This window comes from Sporisorium graminicola, chromosome SGRAM_4 (assembly GCF_005498985.1).
Source record: "Sporisorium graminicola strain CBS 10092 chromosome SGRAM_4, whole genome shotgun sequence".
NCBI lineage: Eukaryota > Fungi > Basidiomycota > Ustilaginomycetes > Ustilaginales > Ustilaginaceae > Sporisorium > Sporisorium graminicola.
The window spans coordinates 333,921-355,463 of record NC_043734.1 but is presented as its reverse complement, the minus strand read 5'-3'; the positions used below and the strand labels follow the sequence as shown (position 1 = coordinate 355,463).

Below are 21,543 nucleotides of genomic sequence, written 5' to 3'. Positions count from 1 at the left end.
GATCGCAGCAGCAAGAAGTTGCCATCGACGATATCATATCGCGAGCTGCAACTGGAACAACTAACTGCTCTCCACTCAAGATCGGTTCCGAATCTGATTTCTCGTTCAACAGCAGAGGCTGCATTTCCAATCATTTGCTTTTGATGTGGGACACAGCGGACAGATTCCAGTGTCCTTGCTTCGTGATCGACTTGGGAGTTGCCCTTTCGCACGGCATGTTTTTCCAGAAATTGCATCTCGCGAGGTTGCAGAGGTCTAACAACTCGAAGGAGAGGGGAAAAAAAGAAACAAGCGCGCTGCGCCCCGTCGATCCGTTCGAGAAAAATCATGTCTAGCGAGCCAAACGCCCAAATTGAAATCAATTCTTGAATCTGGCGCGTGTTGGTTTCAGTCGCGCCGAGCCAATCGATGTCCCTGGCCCTTCGAGCCAGTAGAGCAGAGGACCCTTTCTGAGATGAAAGCAGTAGGCTCTGCTCAGGAGCAGTGTGCAGTGTGCTATGCAGCAGCAGAGAAGCATGTTTATTGTTCTCTCTCCCTTTAGCGTGTGTGCCCTTTGCTTGAACCGCTGTTCGGGATCATGCAAGGAAACTTTCCATCGACGCCCAACGAGCATCCCTGCCAAGCTCAACCGTCTCAACGTGCAGTTCCACATGTCCAGCCTCTCTCGATCCTCATTGCTCTGCCCGTCATGTTACATGGCTCTAGCCACGTCGATGCAGCCCGAGTCGACCTTGAAAGTGCTAGCCAGAACAAGCATCCTGTGGCTAGCATCGACTCGCCAACCTGTCATTTTCGTGTAACGCAATCGGGTGGTGGGCGGCTGAAGGTTGCAACGTTTGGCCAAAAGAGTGGGTCCTTGCTGCATGTCCTGTGTGCGTGTGCGCTGCATTCAATTTGGCCGACGCTTCGCCCATCACGAGTAACAAACGCATTCTTGCCTGTTTGCTTTTCATCCAAAGTTGAGCGCAAGAGCTCGTGTTCATGTTCATGACATCGCAAGCAGAAGTCGGTTGTGGTGATGGTGTGGTTCAAGAATCGCGTCGACTTTTGAAATTGGTGTTCCTGCTGGTCTGCTGGTCTGCTGTTCTGCTGTGCCGTTTTCCTCTTCTCGAGGTTTCACTCTTTTCGCGCTCTGAAGTCACAGTTTTCGACTCGTCCGATTAATGATTGACACCTTTCTCATCCCGTCACTACCATCATCCTCACCATCATCATCCTCATCCTCATCCTTCTCCGACTCGCCGTCCGTGTCCTTTCGCCCCTGTCCCAATCACTTGGCCTTTAACCTGATTCGGGTCGGCGCCTCGCAAGCGCTTCTCTCCGCTTTTGTTTCTTTGCGCACCAATCCGCCTTTGCTTTGCTTCAACATTGTGTTCACCTCCGCATCTCTTCTCTTTCTTCAACCTTGCTGCATCTTTAATCACCATTCATTCCACGCAGCCGTGTTCAACTCCTTGATTCCAACACGAATCTCGACCGCTCACGCTCTTTTGACCTTCCGCGCTACCCCAAGCAGCAAAACAACCCGTCATCGTCAACAACACGCACGCAGCGCTAGGAATGCTTTGATTCATCTATCCTCCATCGTACTCAGTCCCTCATCTGGCCTTTCTAGGTGTACTGTCACCTCTTGCGGTCTGACACTCCGTCGTACACATCTTCTGTCTGCACTTTGGCACCAGTAGAATTGAGAATGACGCTGTCGACGGCCTCTGCCGCTCCGGCGAGCACATCACGTCGACGACACCGTGCGCACCCGCCAACTTCATCCTCACGTTTGGCACGCGCAGTATCCGCATCCGCCCTCCTCCTTTCCGCCGCCGTACCTCTAGCGTCCGCATCCATCGCCAATTTCCCCAGCATCGACTTTGACCTTCTCGGGGCCGTCAGCATCGCAGGCTCCTTTGCAGGCATCGAGCTCTGGAACCAGACCGGCTCCTCTGCAAGCCCCAACGCCACCTACGATTCAGCCGCATCCTCCCTCCTCTCTCGCGCCAACAATGGCAGCGTCACCTTTATCAGCGCTACCGAACAGGGCGGCTCCATCCGTGCCATCTGCCAGATGCAGTCCTCGCCCAACACCGTCTTTGTTGCAGGCAACTTTTTCTCGATAGGCGGTACGTCTGTCAGCAACATTGCTTCCTACAACCCCGCTTCCAACACTTTCGATGACATGGCTGGCGGTCTCGATGGCACCGTTCGCACCCTCTTTTGCGACAACGACCACCAGCAGCTCATCGTCGGCGGCTCCTTTTCCGGCCCCGTCAACGCCAAGACCGACCGATATCTCGGCAATGTGGCACAATGGGATGTTGCAGCTTCTGCATGGAGCCCCGTTGATTTTGGAGGTCTCGATGGCACCGTCAACACCATCACAGCCGGCGGCAACAATTCGCTCGTTCGGTTTGGTGGCAGCTTCGACACCCGCTTCGCCTCCATGGGCGGACCCAATGGCTCGTCTTCCGGCACTAATACCTCAGCCTCCTCTCTCACAGCAGCCTTCACTCCTCTGTCTCTCGGCCAGGTCGAATTTGTCGGTGGCCCCAGCTCCCGCGATACCGGCTTCGACAATCCAGCACAGATCCTCTGCCCGCAAGGTCCCGATGGCAGCGGCAACTCGTATTTGTTCGAAGATGGTGTCGACGGCCGTCTTACCGCTCGTGCCTTCCGCGCGCTCAACGTGCGTGCTATTCGACTCGGCAACACTTTTGTCGACGGTCGTGGAACACGCACCTTTGGCATCGTTTCGATCCCGGACAATACCGAGCTTGAGCTCATCTACCTTGACCCCGCCACCAACCAAAATGCCACCTGCATCAACAACTGCACCCTAGCTCACGACCCTTCCATCCCCTATCAAGACTTTTTGATCGCAGACACCCCCGCCAACAACGCGCCGGGCGGGGTCAAGCAGCTCACGGGCATCCAATTCACTGCCACCGAATACTATGGCGCCGGCGCCGGTCTTCATGTCCTCGAGCTCCTCTCCGAAGGAGGCTGGGCCTACGCTTACAATGCGCTTAACCGCGGCGGCTGCAACTCGAATCAGAGCGGCGTCAACGGCACCGACTCGTCTGCCACCAACCAGGGCGGCTGGTACCCGAGCACCATCAACACGCTTGCCGGCACCGTCGAGCCCGTGCTTGCCTACAGCGACTCGTACTCCAACCTGCGCTCCGCCTCGTCGTCGGCCACCGTCACCTTTTCCGTCGACATTCCCTTCAACGGCAATTACACCATCTCCATGTTTGTACCTGGATGCCAGGCTAGCGGACAGTGCGGCGAGCGCACCGACGTGCAGGCCAACGTCTTCACTGTCCAAGGTTCCCAGGGCAACCTCACGCGCGTCTCCCAGACGAATCAACAGGATCGCACCGTTCAAATCTACAGCGGCGAAGTCAACAAGGCTGCTGAGGGTTTCCAGCCCACCGTGGTGCTCTCGATCCCTGCCGATGCACCTGCGCCTTCGGGAGGAGGCGAATTCACCGTCATCGCCGATAAGGTGAGCTTCCTGCTGCTCAACAGCAATGAGACGCTCCAGATGAGCCGATCCAGCGGGTTCGGTCTGCTCGAGTACAACCTCTTTGACCCTGCCATCACTGCACTCAACAGCAACGGCACCGGCATCCTGCCCAACACCTCAATGACCGACATCGACACCTTTTCGGCGACGCTCTACTCCCATGGCGTACGCAGCAATGCTAGCGATACCGCCATCTCTGCCATCGCCTCCGTCGGTTCGCACACCTTTGTCGGCGGCTCCTTTACGTCAAGTGGGAACGTCAGCTTTGCCAACATTGCCGGCTTTTCCTCGGACTCAGCCGGCAGATCACCCATTCAAATCGCCAACGGAGGTCTCAACGGTCCCGTCGAAGCGCTTGCCGGCCTCGGAAGTGCACTCTTCGTTGGAGGCAGCTTCACCAGTACTGCCGACAGCGCCGTAACAGCTTCTTACATTGTGCGCTACGACCCGGATGCAAACGCGTGGACTGCGCTCGGCGGAGGTCCAGATGGCGCCGTTTCGGACATCTATCCGTTGGGCCCTGACGCCATCCTTGTCGCTGGCTCGTTTGCGACCGTCAACGGCACTGGTCAGAGTGGCGGCTACGCGGTCTGGAACACCACCGCCAACAGCTGGCAGACCCAATCCAGCTTTGTGTCGGCAGAAATGACGGCCGCCTTTGCCGACTATGCCGCAAGCACCCAGCAGAGCTTCCTTGCAGGTAGCGTCCGTGCGCTGAGTCTCCAGGCTGCTTCGGGAGCTGCACAGATGCGGGCTCCCGACACCTCGGGTAGTTTGCCCATCATCGAGTCGCTCAACTTCCAATTTGCCTCGCAATCCTCCTCCTCCGCATCGGCATCGTCGTCCGCCAGCCTCGCACGCAGGCTGAGTGCCAAGGTTGTTCAACAGCAGCAACAACAACTGCAACAGCAGAACGACGTGCAGCCACGCACTGCCCCGTCTTCTGGTCTCGGTTCCAAGCTGCGCTCGCTTCTTCCAAGACCGGCGTCGAGTAGCGGTAAGCTAGACGCGTCGTCGTCGCAACTGCCTTCGTTGCTCAAGCGCGCAGCTGTCATGACACCCGCCTCGCTCACATCGAGCGGACAGAACGAGATCCTCGCCAGCGCCTTCTGGCAACGCGACGACGGCTCCTTTGTCAACATTCTCGGTGGCAACTTTACCACCACCGCTGGCATCCGCAATCTGGCCTTCTACGACGATTCGTCCAACACGGCGTCGGCCTTTCCTGCGCCACCCTCTTCTTCCTCGCTCAGCCAGCAACCGTCCGCAGCAATTCGTTCTTTGCTCGTCGACGGCGACATGCTGTACATCGGCGGCGACAGTGGCTTCGAGGCTTACGATCTCAAGAAGGCCAGCTGGGTCACCAGCTCTGCGCCGCTCTCAGCCGGCTCTGGACAGGTGCTCTCGGTGACCTCGATCGACCACCGACCCGATTCGACGCAGCTCATCGTGGCCGGCAGCTTTGCGTCCGCCGGATCATTGCCGTGCCAAAACGTTTGTCTCTGGGACACCAACGGCATGCGCTGGAGTCCACTGAGCGCAGGCTTCAGCGGCCAGATCTCGGCGCTCGACTTTGCCGGCAGCAAGGCGAATCAGCTCATTCTGGCTGGCTCGATGACAGTCAACGGAGCTGAGGCCTCGCTGGTCAGCTACAACTTTGACACGCAGACATGGAACAGCTTGGGCACCGTCGGCAGCGGCTCGAACCAGATTCCCGGGCCAGCGACGGCGGTCAGCGTCGACGACCTCAACGTCAATGCCATCTTTGTTGCCGGCCGCACTGCCGATGGAAGTGCGCCTTACTTGGTCAGGTGGGACGGCTCGCAGTACACGGCAGTCGGCGAGGGTCAGTTCCTGCCGGCCACGGGCATCTCGCAATTGACATTTGTGCCCATTTCAAGAGCGCATCCGAGCAACCAGATCTTGGAGGACAACCGATTGCTGGTCGTGAGCGGTGCTTTGACCACGCAGGACTATGGCAACATCTCGAGCGTGTTCTTCGACGGACAGAGCTACTCTCCGTTCCTGGTCGCAACCAACCTGGATGGCTCTTCGGGCATCGTGCGCGCATTTAGCCGATCCACCGAGGTGCTGCGTTTCCCCAACCTGCATCACCTGGCTGTGGGTCTCGTGATCCTGATCTCGATCGCGATCGGCCTTGGGATTGTGTTTTTGCTGGTGCTGCTCGGCCTCATCTGGGCAGTGGCAAGGAGACGACCCGAGCCGCGCGACTTGGACGTGCCCCTTTCGGCGAGCGAGGATTCGCTGGGTGTTGGCGAGAAGAAGCGACCTTCGAGCTTACTGGCGACGCTGAATGCAGCTACAGAAAATGCCATGCTCGGCGATCACGGTGCTGCTGCTGCCACGGGTGTGGGTGCAGGAGCTGCTGGCGCTGGTGCAGCCGCCGTCGCAGCAGGCCATCGCCGACAAGACTCGCAGCAGGCCGACACGAGCGGCGAAGCGGGCATGTCCAACTACCACAGCGACGATGGTCGTGCAGGACAGAGCGCACAGACGCACTACGCGACCGACGAAGGTGGATTCTCAGAGGCGGATGCGGAAGCGGGCATGGTAGGTGGAGCCTCCATGGCAGCGGCGGCGATTGGTGCTGGTGACGACGACTCGCCGATGGAGGGCATCCCGGCACACGCTCGCTACGACTTTGTGCCCAACCACGAATCCGAATTGCCGTTGACGGCGGGCGAGCCCATCGAGATTCTCGATGACCAGGATCGTCACTGGTGGCTTGCAAGGAATACGCGCGGCCAGACCGGTGTGGTTCCGAGCGCCTACGTCATGTGATTGCGGTCGAGTTCGAAGGTGACAAGCGAGGCGCCTTCTGGAGGCAGGGCCTTAACCATTCATACCCGTTCTGACATCAGGACACACAACCAACAAATCACATACACACTCTTTTTCACTGTCTTTTCGCTATGCATTCCTTCTCTCACCGCTATGTACGTCGTTTCTCATCAGGCGGCTTGTTTCGATTTCGAAACGCCTCGTCGCAGCAGGCTGCCCGGTCTTGCCATTGGCTTCTGCTTTTGCGTATTGTCAACTCTGCATGTTCGCCCTGCTTGTATTCATTGGTCTGTTTGTGGTCTGTGGTCTGCGGTCTGCGTCGAGAGGAGACTGTGAGTGAGGTTGAGGTTGAAGTGAAGGCGATGTAACGGCGTAACACGACTGAGCGCGAGAAAAACCCGGGCGGTGTTTGAAGCTGTTCGGAATATCCCTGACTCCACGCGCAGACCACCAAACTCACTTGACGACGACTCACCCATTCAGTCATACACCACTCTCCGTCACCTCCGCACCTCACCGCTTTTGATCGTCCTGACTCGCATCCTCAGCGTGGATGTGGTCGGCGCTCAAGACTGACCTATCCGCGACATCAGCTTAGCTGACAGGAAGTGAAACCAACTAGGCTTAGTTGGACTTGGCCTCGAACAAAGTCTTGTGTTCACACCAGCAACTTCTTTCGTCATTGCTCTTCGCAACGGCTTCTCTACTACCTTGCTGCTATCCAAGATACCCACATAAAAGGGCAGCAGCTAAAAGAAGGTCGTTGGCGGGCAATTGGTGGTCTCATTATACCATTTATCAGGGTAGTGGTGACTTCGTTGACCGCACTCCGACTTTCCTTTCGACGTTCTTTGAGAGCGATCGATCGGCCAGCTCCCCACAAAAAGATCCCTCGCAAGCAACGGTGATCCACCCAGCAGCTGTCTCGCACTCGTCCGCTCGACCACGAAGCAGCGCTGGGTCCACAGACTTGCTGTCAATCTGCTAAGAACCTTCAGCTTGCACGCTTCTTCGATCTCGCTTCTACTGTGGCCCCAGCGCGAGCGGTCCAGTTACTGCCTGGCACATCCAGTGGAGTGCCTGGCTTTCCAATATGGCGTTCGATCTGGATGCGTGCATCGCCACACTGCTCAAAAAGCAGCTTCTGGGCGAAGCACTGCTCAAAGAGATTTGCGAAAAGACCAAGGAGATCCTGATGCGCGAGTCAAACGTCGTCCACATCTCGGCGCCTGTCACAGTAGTTGGAGACATCCACGGCCAGTTCTACGACTTGATAGAGATCTTCCGCATCGGAGGCTATGCGCCACACACGAATTACCTCTTCTTGGGCGACTATGTGGATCGAGGCCTCTTTTCGGTCGAGACGATCTCGCTGTTGACCTGCCTCAAATTGCGGTATCCGGACCGGGTGCAGCTGATTCGCGGTAATCACGAGTCGCGCGCGGTGACGCAGACGTATGGGTTTTACACCGAGTGCCAGCGCAAGTACGGCAGCGCCAATGTTTGGACGTACTTCACGGATATGTTTGACTTCCTCACACTGTCCGTGGTGATTGACGACCAGATCTTTTGCGTCCATGGCGGGCTGTCGCCGTCGGTACATTATATTGACCAGGTCAAGATCATCGACCGGTTCCGCGAGATCCCGCACGAAGGACCGATGGCGGACCTGGTCTGGTCGGACCCGGACCCGGATAAGGAGGAGTTTGCCATCTCGCCGCGTGGCGCAGGGTACACGTTTGGCGCCTCGGTCGTCAAACACTTTTTGCATAGGAACAACATGAACCACATCCTGCGCGCGCACCAGCTGTGCATGGAGGGCTTCAGCGTGTTGTACGACGACCGGCTCTCGACCGTCTGGAGCGCCCCCAACTACTGCTACCGCTGCGGCAACATGGCTTCCATCCTCGAGGTGTTCCCCGACGGAAGCAAGCACTTTAACACGTTTGAAGCTGCCCCGGAAAACGAAAGGGACGGGCCGAACCAGCACAACTTGAACGGAGGGCCGACGGCGAACGGCAAGCACGAAGCGGTTGAGTACTTTTTGTAGTTGTGCCCCTTTCGCAGCGTCCATTGAGAATCAAGACAACGATACCTCGGTGCGCACATAGGCCCACTACACGCTAGAAAGAGGTGTGTGAGACAGAGAGTGCGACGACGACGTTCGATGGTCTTGAAGCAGTCCCTTGAGGTAGTACACGAATGCAATGCAGAGCGAGGGGAAGGCACCGGGGCACCATGGCGGAGTGGTTATCGCATGGCACTAGAATCAAGCTGCATTCTGAAGTGAAATCTTTCTACTCAACAAGACATTATGCCATTCCCTCTGGGAGCATAGCTTCAAAATCTGTGGTGTCGCTTTTCTTTTTGGCTCTCATCATAGGGTCATTTCGAGAGCGAACATTGACGTTGTCATGTTGATATGAGAGTGAGGGTGAGGTGTAGAAGACAAGGATTACGAGTTGGCTGCGAGGATAGCGAAGGTCGGAACAGCTGCAATTTTTATTTTTATTTTCCATAAACAAAAGGGGACGAAAAAGGGGTCGAGAAAACAACGCCGGAAAAGAGAAGCAGACATCTCGTTCCTTTGCTGCCAGTCAAAGTACAGAATTCGCAGCCGATCGACACTCCGAGCTGCTTTATGCGTTGCCAAACTTTTAGCAGGGCTACTGCAGCGTGCGCGCCCAAGACAGACTGACACATCGCCATGCAAAGCAGCAAGAGTTAGGATTATCAAAGGTCGATCGAGTGCCGAGACAGCAACCGAAAAAGGAAAGCCGACTTTCGACGCGCGGTCTATATTTGATCGCTATGTTGGACTTTCAGCTGGTGTGTGTTGTTGTTGTGGTTTCCCGCCGCCGCCCAGTGACGCGACTCAGCCTGCTGGAATTGGGTGGATTTGGTGAACGGCAGTTTCGAGGGCAAGCCAGTCAGTCAATCAACCGCCTTGCCGATTCGGCTGTGTTTCCAACATCTTTTTGAGTGGCTCATCTGGACCGTGCTCTCCAGGGTTCGTTCCTTTGACCTTTCTTTTCTTTCTTTCTTTCTTTCCCCTCTCTCTTACATCACCATCATCACCTTCACCTTCAACAAACTTCGCCCTGACTAGCAAGCATCAGCAAGCAGACACACCTATATACTCTTTTGCCGTCGAGTGAATTCGCGCAAGTGTGCTCCTCCCTCTCCCCACACAAACCCTATTTTCGACAGCGGGTTTGAGCAAACTTTCGCGGGTTCTTGACCTTGGCTACTGTACCTTCATTTCGAGACACGCTAGCCCTCCGTCTTCGAACGGAAAACAACTTCACGACTCGCACACATCATTCCGCCATCGACAACCATGTTCCCGTTCGACGCCATCGTCGTTCTCATAGCCATCGCGCTATCCATCGGCATTTCGGTGCTCATCTCGCAACCGTTTAACGGCGCCATTGTCCGCTTACGTGCCAACTACCTCCCCAAGGCAGTCAGTCTCGACAATGTGCTCGAAGATGGAGCCGGTTCCACTAGTGGGCCTCGTGCGCTGTCGTCATTTTTGCTTTCGGAGCGCAGGTCTTCCGCCAAGATCGGTCCCGTGGTCACAGGTGTCTTCGCGATGATGTTCCGAACCAAGCGGCTGGAAGGCTGGGCGGGTATCTATAAAGGTTCCATCCCTGTCGCTATCCAAATCTTCACGCTGAGCACGCTCACCGTTATTTTCTTTGCCGGCGCTTCAGCAAGCTCGCCAGGAAGCGCGTACAAGGCCGGCCCAGCGGGTCCGGGGCAGTTCAGCTTCTTTGCCAACTTGTTCTACATGCTCTTTGTCTCGCTGGCTGCTTTGCCGCTCAACGTCATTACCTACCGCACCATCGTCCACCCTCGCATCCTGTCGCTCAGGACCCCTCGCGAGAACCTGCGCGAGCTGCTCTCGTACACCGAGTTCAGCCAACCGTGGCGTCTGTACCTCCTCCCCGGTCTGCTGGCTGCCAACATGCTGCACGTGCTCTGGATCGGGCTTGCTACGCGCATCGTTCGTCAGCTCACGGTCCCCTCGCTCGGCGGTCTTCCCGGAGCCAATCCCGCCGCGCCCGGCGATGAAACATATTCGGGGCCCAACTCGAACATGCTGGAGATCAGTCCCGTGGGGTTGCCCCTCTTTTTGCTGTGGAACATGATCAGCGTTGTGGTGCTCGCCCCGCTCGAGTGTGCGATGGTCAGGCTGTCGACGCAACGCCCGGAGAGGCAGAACCCGCTGCACCGCGCGTATGCACGGGTGCCAAATGGCAACGGTGCGGCTGCTGCTGCGCCGTCGCCGTACTCGCACCAGGCCACTGCAGCTGCACAGGCTCAACCCGGGGGTGCGTACAGGGATGCGGATACGGGACGAAAGTCGACCGATAGCGCTATGGACAAGCCGTTGCCCTCGTCGCCCGGTGAACTGCCGGGTCGACCGTCATTTGCGATCGAGGATGATGAAGAGGACGATGACGAGGGCGATGTCGGCGCATCGGCTAAGCTTACGGGTAACAACAAGGCAGCTCGCGTGCTTGGCCAGACGACCGCCGCCCCTCCTGCTGCACCCGCCCCGGCCGCTGCTGCGTCGACCGGATTCGCCACCTCGCCACCCTCGTTCACGGGCGGCGAGCCCCCCGAGCCCGTTATTGCACTGCGACCGATCGAGGAGCAGACGGCTGCTGAGGCAGCGGCCGAATTCGGCGCGCCTGTGGTGAAGAGGTACGAGGGCCTCATCGATTGTCTCAACAAGATGGTCGAGGAGGAAGGGCTTGAGAGTCTGGGTAGGGGCGCGTGGGTGACGCTCGCTGCCATGTTTGCCGGGTCGTTCAGTTGAGTATAGCTGGAGTGGTAGCAAGGTGGTGTGGATGCTGTAGGTTGGAGGTTGTTCTTTTGGAAAGCACGGTTGTTTTTTTGGTTGAGTGTGATGTGGTGTGTGGGGTGTGCGTGTCTGTTGAGACTGTGGTCGTGGTGAGGGTTCGCAGTTGTAATTGTGCGCAGATCTCGGGTGGGGTTGGACTGCTGAGGAGGAACGTTAGTTGGGTTGGGGCTGTACGAGGCGGAGGTTGGTGGAGAGCAGAGGGCTGGGATCGTCGTATGAGCAACGGCCTGGTGCAATCTTCCTGGGTCGTGTTCGACTGTCTCATAATCCGGAACCTCACCGTGTACCAGCACTCACACTCGAGAGGGCAGACCCCGCTTCCCACTCGCTCGCTCTCATCAGCCTCACACGCCTCGCATCAACATGCCATGACATATTCCCCTGGCGACAAAGCAAAGACTCGAAAGGTAACCCCGCGCAGTGTGCCATTGCCCCGCAACGCGCCGCCGTCACTAAGTCACTAAGTCACTGAATGAAGCCCGCGCGGCTGCCCGAGGCGCCGTACATGTCGAGCTGGTACTCCAACGCCAGCCCTGTGCGGTGCAGTGCATCCTTGGCCAGCGTCTGCAGGATCACGTTGCCGCGGTTGTCCCAGATGCGGCTGTTCACGTGCGCCAGCCGCTGCACCAGCGTGTGCAGTGCGTCCGTGCGCGTATCGTCCAGCTCCGGGTCCAGTGAGAGGTAGGGTGCCAGCGCCAGGCGCAGGGCGGCTCGTGGCCGCGGACCGCTCGTGCTGGTCTGCGCGCTGGGGGTGCCGTTTGGCCGCGCGGGAGTGGGCGTGCTCCGGTCGGCGGCAGAGGAGGAGGAGGAGCAGGGGTGGAAGGTGCACATGTGGATGGGCAGGTCGCGGAGGGCGTGCGAGACGAGCTGCGTTGCTGCGATGATTGCTTCAAAGTCGGTGGTATGTTGGACTGGGCCTGCGGTGGGAGGTGCGTCGGGAGGGGGGCTTTTTTCGTCATCGTCGTCCTTCTTGGCCGTCACTGCTGCTGCTGCTGGGCCCATTTCCTCCCCACCATACACAGTGAAAGGCGCCACATAGAAAGGAGACCTCGCATCACCCGCGTCAACCGCCGCAACGAGCATGTCCAAGTCAAGCGTCAAAGGCTCAAACGTCTCCTCTTCTTTCCCCCGTTGCTGTTGCTGTTGCTGTTGCTGCTGCTGCATCTCTTCCCCTTCGTCCGCGAAAGGGTCCGACGATGGAACGATGTCTGACCCACTCATCAACGGCGAAGCTGCCAGACTCGCATGCGCCTGCGCAATGTGCTCGGTCAACGCACGCCATGCCAACCACCTACGTACCGCGCCAATCTCCCTCCCTTCGCCCGGTAGCGTCGTCACCAGCCTCGCCCGCACCGCAACTGCATCTGTGCCTAGCGCACTAAACGTCCTCCGACACACTTGCTCTTGCAACGTCCTCAACGTTTCGCTCCCCTCTCGTGTCGCCGCGCTGAAGATGCTGTTGAATGCAGCGCCTATCCTCTCGACAAGGCACAAGCTCGTGGCGGCCGCACACGCGATCGCCATGCTTGCGACGTATCCCGCCACAATCGTGAGGTTGTCAGTGATTAATGTGGGATGAGGCCTGCTCGCGATCTTGTCGAGCATACCTGCGAGATTGATCAAAATTTCGTCGCGTTCGGCTTGGGTGAGGTAGGCCTTGAATTCGGTGAACTCTGCACTGGGCGACGAGCTTCTCGCTCCATCCTGTTGTGCCTGTGCTTGCGACGAAGACGCGGTAGGCTTGCGCTGTGCAACAGTAAACAGCGGCACGTCGGCCACCTCGGAGTTGTCCGGAAAGCACTGTTCGAACACTTCGTCGTCCATTCCCAGCCTGTGAAGGATTCGGGGAACACGATTGACAACATCGGTCAATGCTTTTGGGATGGCCGAATCCAGTTGTCGATGGTAATGGCTCTTGGCGCTTTCGAACACCAGCGATTGGAAGAGCATGCAGATGAGGCCGCTCTGAACGGCATCGTGCTCTAGAATGAACGAGATGGACAGCCAGACGAGGATGCGTCGAATGTGTCGTTTGTCGAGGTCGAGTGAGGGAGGGAGAAGTCCGGCTAGGAGGATATGTCGCGCAAGCGTATTCCATTGAATCTCGTCTGAAGCCGTCGGTTTGTCTGCTGCTGCCGCTGTGGATGCACCCGCAGCCGCCGGTAATTGCCTGGTGTCCTTCGTGCTCCTGCTGATGGTGGGAAATGGGCAAAAGAAGGTCGTAGCCGGAGCGAGCACCTTTCCTGCCTTGTAGAATGTGATACGACCCTTGAGCTTTTGCGCTTGGCCCTTGCTTGCTTCGCCAACGTCTCGTTGAAGAATGTCGAGCGCCAGCTGCTTGTCATCCTCATCCGCACCAACGGCATCCAGAGAAGCCGCAAGTCGGTCTTCAGCCGTCCTTGAGTCTACCTCGTTTCGAGCCTCGTCTTCCGAATCAGCAGCTTCTGACTGTGACGACCACAGAAACGACGGGATGGTTGGAGACAATGCCTTGACTGTCAGCTGCTGCTGCTCCTTTCCATTCTTTCCGACCGTATTCCGCGACGAGAAAGCGCGCGAACGACACGGATCCAAAGTCAAGGAGCGCCCATCATCATCGTCGCTCTCGTCCATATAGGCGATGCCCATGCGACCCAGCCGCTCCTCCTCCATGCTTCGAGCAATTGCCTCTGCCCTCGAGAATCCGTGCGCATCTGTGCCTCGTTTGCTCCTGCGCTGTTGCTCACGCAGCAAGCCGTCGATCCCTTTGGCCTTATTGACCGGTACGGTTGCGTAGCTTCCTGTCAGTGTTGGAAGCTTGTTCGGATGGCACTTGAGACGCGAAGTGTCATCGAGCGGATCGATGCTGTAGCTTGCTGGTCTCTTGAGTGCTGCTAGTCGTTTTGTGCGTCCCAGCGTCAGAGAGCCCAGATCATCTTCGTCCTCATCAACGTCGATATCAACGATGGAGTTGGTGCTGCTGGGGGAAGAGGAGGAAGCAGCTTGGTTTTGAAGTTTCTGCTGTGCTTGCAATCGCATCCTTTCGCGCAGAGACAAACCATCGCTTGGGCCCGCACCCTTGCCCGACGCATTCTGGCCGCGGTTCACGGATTCCAACATCTTCAGAGCGTCCTCTTCGTGCAGTGAGACAAGGAAACGCAACGATCGATCCGGGAAGGAAAGACGTCGATGCCCGAGGTTGACGAATGAAACATGTGGAGCTGCGTGTTGGTCTTGAAGCGCAGCTCCCTTCCAGGGTCCTTCCCGACTTTCGAGTTTTCGCACGCGACGCATCCCATTGTACACACTTGTGTTAGATCACGCTCGTCACTCAAATCTTACCTGCAATGCCATCGCCACCACAAACCACAGCAAGAACCAAACACACTACGCACACGACGCAAACATCTTCCAAATCCTTGGCGTAGCAGAATGGTGGCCCACAAGGAGCGCTATAGTTTTGGGTTCATGAGAAATGATATGAAGTACATGCGAGAAGGCGTGTGTGCGGGTGGGGAAAGTATGCCGTCTAGATCGGTGCTACCGTTCTAAAGCAACCGCCACGTAGATGCGAATTGTTGAGGGGCGAAAAAGGGACGAAGCGACAACCGCCGTTTAAGAACGGGGCTTCTCCTTCTTGCCGAGGAAAAGAGCCCTCAAACCAACACCCGAGACCTTGACGACCTTGAAACGAACACCGGGGATATCACCCTTGGCCTTACCAGCACGACCGAAACCAGAGATGAGCACCTCGTCGTTCTCGTCGACAAAGTTGAGACAGCCGTCGTTGGGGACGAAGGCGGCGACCTTCTTGCCGTTCTTGATCAGCTGGACACGGACACACTTTCGGATAGCCGAGTTGGGCTGCTTGGCCTCAACACCGATCTTCTCGAGAACGATACCCTTAGCCTGCGATGAACCACCGGTGGGCGAGGTCTTGTAGAAGTTGCCGAGGGCACGCTTCTTGAACTGAGCGTCGGCCTGTTAGTGTTTGAAGGATCGAGTGAAAGGCGAATCGATGGATGGTGCGATGCAAGTGAGGGAAAGCAAACGTCAGCAAACGGACTCAAGTCGAGAGAGACAGACAAAAGGACGGTCGACTCAGCAAGGCAGCAAACATCTCGACCTGCAAGTCGGCGTGATGCAAGCGGATGTCGAGACTGGATGCTCCTTCCGTGGCTTCGATCCCCCTTGTCTGCTTATGCTGCACTAAAACGTGCGCTAGAGAGCAGATACATACCCATCGGTTGTCTCGGCGGGTCGAGACCTGCTTACGGGCTGTGTTAAGACCACGGGGCTTAGCCATCTTGAAGAAACTGCGGTGATGGAATGAAAGGACGACGAGGTGCAACAAAGAGATGATGGTGGTAAGAATGCTATTTCCTTGGAAATTCGAAGCGTGTCGGTATCTGAGCAATCTGCGTCGGTGTACAGTCCAAGCCGCTGATCGGTGCGCTGCGTCCTGGGATTCGCCGGTACTCGCGCACCAGTTCGACTTTCTGTAGACAGAAGGTTGTCGAATCTGGTGTGCAGACAGTCGGAAGTCTGTCAAGTGATGCTGCTGATCAAGTGACGCTGCTGAAAAGCTGATGCGCTGGTGGGATTACTGGAACGCTGCCAGCAAGAAAGTTCCCTACTTTCTCGATTGACCCTTTGAATTCTCGGACAACACAAGACAAAGACGGGAGGTGGCGATCTGAGAGGGCGCTCCAAATCGGCGGAAGAATCGATAAATGAACATGTCTGCAGCGCGAAGTAGAATGTAGTACCGAAAATGTTGTTGTACACGGGATGTTTGGTGCGGTCGTTATCAAGTTGCAACCGCTACGATAAGAGGCTGCATCATATAGGCGAGATTGAACCGATCGTGGCGCGGTTCGAGGTGACTGGTTGGACTGTGTGTGACTTCTGCAGATTTCTGATGATGCCGTGTGACATACAATTGCCTATGTATGTGTGATAGATACCTACTTTGTTGATGAGGACGAGAGTCTTGATGGTGAAGAGAGGAGAGCGATGGCGAGCGCGCTCTGGTATCCAGCTTGCCTCTGCCGCTCGTTGCTTGACTACTCGACTGGCTTGCTGGCTGACACTGAGTCAATCGAATATGGCCAGCCAGCCAGCTTGCCTCTGGCCCCACGTCTCTGTCTTTGTCTTTGTCTCTGTGTCGTCGACTTCGGTTCTGTGCACTCTGCTACCTTGACCGCTGACCAACTCTTGTTGCGCGCACGCAAGCCAAAAAAAGTTCGACGGAACTGGAGCAACTCGGCTCCGGGTCAATTTTGACTCGCGACGAGAAGATCTATGGGTCGTGGTCACGCTCAAAGAACACCAAAATTATTGGTATCGTGGGAAAATTTAAATCTGCATCACGTGAACTCATTCTTCTCAACTTCGAGAAAACTCATTCTGCCTGTCTGCAACCGCCTGTTCTCAACTTCAGATTGTCGAATCTGAGAAAGCGGTGGCCAGTCAGTTGAATCGACCATGTTTTTTCGTGGCCTGGGCTGGCACTTCGAATCGACTTCCGAGAGAAGTCGAGAAAGTGTGTGTGAGTTGGAAAGAGGGGGAGACTTGTGGGCGTGACCGTTCGAGAGACTCAAGGTCAAATCTCAAGCGTCGGCTGCGAGTCTGCGAGGCAGCAGGGTCAGCCAGAAGTCTAGTTGCTCGACATCTGCATTCTCGTCACCATCATCCTCCATCAAGATCCCTCATCTGTCACAATGCCCAAGATCTACAAGGTAGGTTTACACACCCTCATCAACAGCTCAAACGAGCTATCATCACAACGCGAGACCAGCTCGCAGACGGCGCCATGGACAGACAGTCACTTGCATCCAGTAAAACCTCAACTTCAATGGCGTCTGAATGCTACTTAAGTCGAGCAGTTCGTATCGAGATCTTCTCGCTGACCTATGTTGTTCCATATTATCCTTCTCTCTGACCACCTAATAGCCAGGAAAGGTCGCCGTCGTCCTTAGCGGCCGTCACGCCGGTAAGAAGGTTAGTATGCATTTAACGCCCACAAACGAGCAAACCCAGATCAGCTTCCGAGTTCCAGTCCAGCCACACAACATTCGGTACCGCTCGCAGAGAAGCACCGTTTCAGCAGAGCATCAGGCAGGAGGTGGGCGCACAAGCAGGCAACAATTCAAGGTGCAGGGCACCAATGTGGGCAGGACATCATGGGCAGACACGCATTCATACCAAGGCTCAGAGCCGTATTCGCAGATTCAGCTGCAGCAATGCGTTGCAAAGTTTGGAACTATTGGACAGCGCAAACTCGGCACAGTCGAGCAAGGAGCAAAGAGATGGAAAGGTCCATGTCGACGCTGGAAGATCATGACAACCACAGCAAGAGGGGAGCAGACTTCTCGCTCTACCAACGACCAGCAGCGTATTACATCCAGCTACGATGCGCTGCCTTTGCATGCGTTAGCCCAAGGACGAGTCTTGGGCATCACAACAGTAACCCAGCCCACTCGCTCTTCCTGTGTCGCCGCGACATCGCCACCAATTCCCAGCACACCGCGTCGTCATACTAGTCCTGGTCATGTTCAGAAGTTGACGATGACCAAAACGCAGGACGTTGGACTGGGAAGCTGCATCATCACGTTTGCTTGGAGAGAACTTACGCCTCCGCCTCTGCCCTCGCACTGCTTACTGACATCTGCTTATTCCTCTCTACGTTAAATCGCACCCTCTCCACAGGTTGTCGTCATCAAGCAGTTCGATGACGGCTCCAAGGACAAGTCGTTCCCTTACATTGTCGCCGCTGGTATCGAGCGATACCCGCAGAAGGTGACCAAGCGCATGGGGGCCAAGAAGATCGCCAAGCGCTCCAAGGTTAAGCCTTTCGTCAAGGTGATCTCGTACAACCACCTCATGCCCACCCGTTACGCTCTCGAGCTCGAGGGCCTCAAGGGTGCTGTTACCCAGGACACTTTCAAGGAGCCTTCGCAACGCGAGGACGCCAAGAAGCAGATCAAGCAGATCTTCGAGGAGAAGTACACGTCCGGCAAGAACAAGTGGTTCTTCACCCCTCTCCGCTTCTAAATGCATCAACCCACTCTCGCCTCGTTGAGGATGGATTGCTTGCGTTTCGTCTCGGCTTCATCACATCATCTCCCGGCATCTTTCTGCACCAGCATATATGTTCCTCCCTTCTTTGACCCCGAGTCGAGGATTCCCACCACGTCGCAGTCTCAGATTTTTATTGGTCTGACTGAGACTCTTGACGTTGTAATGTCACACACTACACACACACTCCAGACCTTTGTAGTAGCTACCAAAAGCTTTCGTCGGCTTCTCCCATCGAGAGTTTCGCTGACCCGGGCAAATATCACAACATTCCCAGACACAGAACCACCCCCCCGCTTCGTTGGGCTGAGCACCTCCCAAGTCCGAGCCCGCTCAACGCCTTTGAATGAGTTCTCACACTGGGCCGCCTCTTTTAGACCGTTCTGCGGAAACGAGCTAGCAGAAACGAGCTGGCAGAGGAAGCTGCTGGAGCAAGACGAAGCGGATTGAGACTTTGTTGTTGACATTTTTCGATGTTGGGTTAGCCGGGGCGTAGGCTCGCGGATCAAGACGCGGGGAGGAGGTATTTACACGAGAGGAGGCGGAGGATGGGGAAAATGGATGCCCAAGGGCAAGTGTGAGGAGATGGATGCCGCAGCACTGGACAAGCTTGCCCACGAGTCGACGGGTCGACAGCGACAAGCATCAGCACTTGCGACTCCTTTGTGTGTATGGGTGTGCAGGGGACAGATATCGCTTGTAGGCAAGCGAACAGCTTCCCAAGAAGCGGAGGCGCAAAGATCTTAGAGATCGCTGCATGGAGATGCTGCGTAAGGACAAACAACGAATCTGTGCAATCAACCAAACAGTTCGCCCATGGCAGCCATCTCCGGACCACCAGCCTCGCGCATGCCGATCTCGAAGTACGAGTAGATGATGGTAACAGCAAGCAAAATACCCGTACCCGAGCCGAAGGCACCGATCATATCAGCACAAACGGAAAGAGCGCCGATGGTGGCACCGCCGAAAGCGGCAGCGGTGGGAATCACGCGCTTGAGCTCCTTGTACATGGATGCGTCCCTGTGTCCGGCCATCACCATCTGGTTGTCCTTGAGCTGCTTAGCGACCTCGCGCGGGCCGGAGCCCGAGACCTCGATCCATGTCTTGGAGAAGAGCGCGCACGCGGTAAGCGTGAAAGCAATGTAGATGGCAGTGTGAATCGGGTCGCCGACCACCTCCTTGAAGTTGTGCGGAGGCGACATGTAGTATGCAATACCACCCACAGCGTGAAGCTGCGCACTGTCCTCCAAGGGCTCCCAAATACCGAGCAGCTTGACGAACAGGTTGGTGGGGAAGCGCGAGGCGAGCATCTGGCTGATGATGAATACATTCGAGGTAAGCGCCGACTCGAGCATGATGGGCATGTTGGACGTGTAGAAGAGCTTGACGGGGTAGGTACCACGCTGGCCACGGAAGCGGTTCGACTTGACGGGGATCTCGATGCGGAAACCCTGGAGGTAGATGACGACGAGGAAGATGAGCAGAGTGGCGAGTAGGTTCATGACGTTGGGCAGACGGTCACGGTAGAGAGCCTCCTTGAGCGCACGCGACTTGTCGTTCCAAGTGAAGAGCAGGTGGAAGAGGGCAACGAGAGCACCTTCGAACTCGGGGCCACGGCCCGTGTTGACGGTGGTGGGCGAGAAAGCCTTCCAAACGATCGACTCGCAAATATTGGTAGCGATGAAGAGCGAGATACCGGAACCGAGACCATAGCCCTTCTGAAGGAGCTCATCCAGAAGAATGACGATCAAACCGGCAACGACGAGCTGGAGGATGAGAAGCAAGCAGACACCGGCGCCGAGATCCTTGGGCTGGCCGTAGAGACCGGTGAGCACGTAGACGGTGGCCTGACCAAGCGAGATGATGAGCGCAAAGAGCTTCTGGGCACCGCCAAAGAGCGCACGGTCTTCCTTGAGGCTGAAGTCGACCTCGACGAGGTTGGCACCTGCGAGGAGCTGCATGATCATTCCCGAGGTGACGATGGGCGAGATACCGAGTTCCATGAGCGTACCACGGTTCGAAGCGAGGATGACACGCATCCAGTAGAGCGGATCAGAGCTATCGCTCGAGACGATACCGTAAAGAGGGATCTGGGAGGAGACGAGGAAAATGGCGAGGACGATGGCAGTCCACATGACTCGGCTCTCGAAGGGCACTGTTTGCACGAAAGGATCAACTTGTCAGCGGGATTGTTCGAGCAGACGAGGACAAGTTCGAGACCTCGTGGCGCTAAGACGTACCTTTACGTTCTGGTGCCGCTACCTCTGGTAGGATGGACATGAAAGGCCGCACAAGCGACAGGAACCGGACTGCAGCATGGTGGGCAATGTTTGGGCAAGAAAGGGCCGCAATAGGGCAAAGATAGAGATATCAATCGATCAGCATTCTGTATCGTGTTGATCGACGGCTGTTGGCTGGCCGATTTGCGATGCGCCGTTCACTTACAGCCGCTCATATTTGCAGACTTGACCCGGCTAGGCGATATAGAAGACGGGAAGGTCGAATGGGTGTGGTGATGATGGCAGAGTGGAAGGTATCGAGTTTGAGAAGGCGATCGTGTTCTTCAGACGCAGATCACACACTCTGCCTCTGACTGCGCGGGGAAGAAGGACGGCGGGTCCAAGCACACGTCTCAGCCAGACAGCCAATTCTTCTCACCTACACGCGCCCACGCTATCATTCCTAGGCGAGCTCTCTCTCTCTCTCTCTCTCTCTTACACACACACACACATTGTCTGCAATTGCGTTTTGGTTGGCGTCGGTGACCTGGAACTCACTCAGACTTGCTTGCTTTGATAGACTGGAGGGCTGCAGCTCATTGGCTTGATTTTCTTCTGACGCGGGTCGTGCGTTGCTTTGCTTCGCTCTCTCTTCTTTCTGCTTCCGGCGACGTGGAAGTCCTAAGGCAGCAGCAGCAGCTCGTCACGATTTTCTGCTGGATACGCAGCAGGCCCAACCGTGCGAGAGGCCAGCGTGATCGATTTTGCGTAATCGAAATGTTAGGTCTGGAACTGAAAAATCGGGTCACGGACTCTGCGATTTTTCTGAACAAAAGTTCGAAGGTTCAGAGAGCTCTTTTGATCGCGACCCTGCGCCTTCTCAACTGCTCCTCATCAACATCTGCCACATCTTGATCGTCGTCGCCACATCCTATACCCCGTCTCTACATCCAGCTAAGCCAAACAGCATAGTTCGCAAACGAAGTCACCGAATTCTACGCCGATAGCCGCTTGCATCTCCGTCCAAGATCATTCAGGACATCTGCTCAGGTGCAGCCAGAACATTT

At 56.4% G+C, this 21,543-nt stretch overlaps 7 protein-coding genes across 7 annotated transcripts; 4 read left to right on the top strand and 3 right to left on the bottom strand.

The window, feature by feature from the left end:
- Nucleotides 1-1,693: 1,693 nt before the first annotated feature.
- Nucleotides 1,694-6,325, top strand: EX895_004588 (uncharacterized protein; the record flags this gene model as incomplete). The annotated part of the gene is made up of 1 exon (XM_029885182.1): nucleotides 1,694-6,325. The coding sequence occupies one exon, from the start codon at nucleotides 1,694-1,696 to the stop codon at nucleotides 6,323-6,325; it is 4,632 nt and encodes a 1,543-aa protein (XP_029738424.1).
- A 1,093-nt stretch (nucleotides 6,326-7,418) lies between these two features.
- EX895_004587 (uncharacterized protein) lies at nucleotides 7,419-8,375 on the top strand (the record flags this gene model as incomplete). Its single annotated transcript, XM_029885181.1, has 1 exon — nucleotides 7,419-8,375. One exon carries the CDS (start codon nucleotides 7,419-7,421, stop codon nucleotides 8,373-8,375), a length of 957 nt encoding a protein of 318 aa, XP_029738423.1.
- A 1,290-nt stretch (nucleotides 8,376-9,665) lies between these two features.
- EX895_004586 (uncharacterized protein) lies at nucleotides 9,666-11,153 on the top strand (the record flags this gene model as incomplete). The annotated part of the gene is made up of 1 exon (XM_029885180.1): nucleotides 9,666-11,153. One exon carries the CDS (start codon nucleotides 9,666-9,668, stop codon nucleotides 11,151-11,153), a length of 1,488 nt encoding a protein of 495 aa, XP_029738422.1.
- A 510-nt stretch (nucleotides 11,154-11,663) lies between these two features.
- EX895_004585 (uncharacterized protein) lies at nucleotides 11,664-14,297 on the bottom strand (the record flags this gene model as incomplete). The annotated part of the gene is made up of 1 exon (XM_029885179.1): nucleotides 11,664-14,297. The coding sequence occupies one exon, from the start codon at nucleotides 14,295-14,297 to the stop codon at nucleotides 11,664-11,666; it is 2,634 nt and encodes an 877-aa protein (XP_029738421.1).
- Nucleotides 14,298-14,792: 495 nt separating this feature from the next.
- EX895_004584 (uncharacterized protein) lies at nucleotides 14,793-15,483 on the bottom strand (the record flags this gene model as incomplete). Its single annotated transcript, XM_029885178.1, has 2 exons — nucleotides 14,793-15,158; nucleotides 15,418-15,483. The coding sequence occupies 2 exons, from the start codon at nucleotides 15,481-15,483 to the stop codon at nucleotides 14,793-14,795; spliced, it is 432 nt and encodes a 143-aa protein (XP_029738420.1).
- Nucleotides 15,484-16,900: 1,417 nt separating this feature from the next.
- On the top strand, nucleotides 16,901-18,233 carry EX895_004583 (uncharacterized protein; the record flags this gene model as incomplete). Its single annotated transcript, XM_029885177.1, has 3 exons — nucleotides 16,901-16,918; nucleotides 17,133-17,180; nucleotides 17,889-18,233. 3 exons carry the CDS (start codon nucleotides 16,901-16,903, stop codon nucleotides 18,231-18,233), a joined length of 411 nt encoding a protein of 136 aa, XP_029738419.1.
- Nucleotides 18,234-19,054: 821 nt separating this feature from the next.
- On the bottom strand, nucleotides 19,055-20,712 carry EX895_004582 (uncharacterized protein; the record flags this gene model as incomplete). The annotated part of the gene is made up of 3 exons (XM_029885176.1): nucleotides 19,055-20,412; nucleotides 20,498-20,566; nucleotides 20,703-20,712. 3 exons carry the CDS (start codon nucleotides 20,710-20,712, stop codon nucleotides 19,055-19,057), a joined length of 1,437 nt encoding a protein of 478 aa, XP_029738418.1.
- Nucleotides 20,713-21,543: the final 831 nt, after the last annotated feature.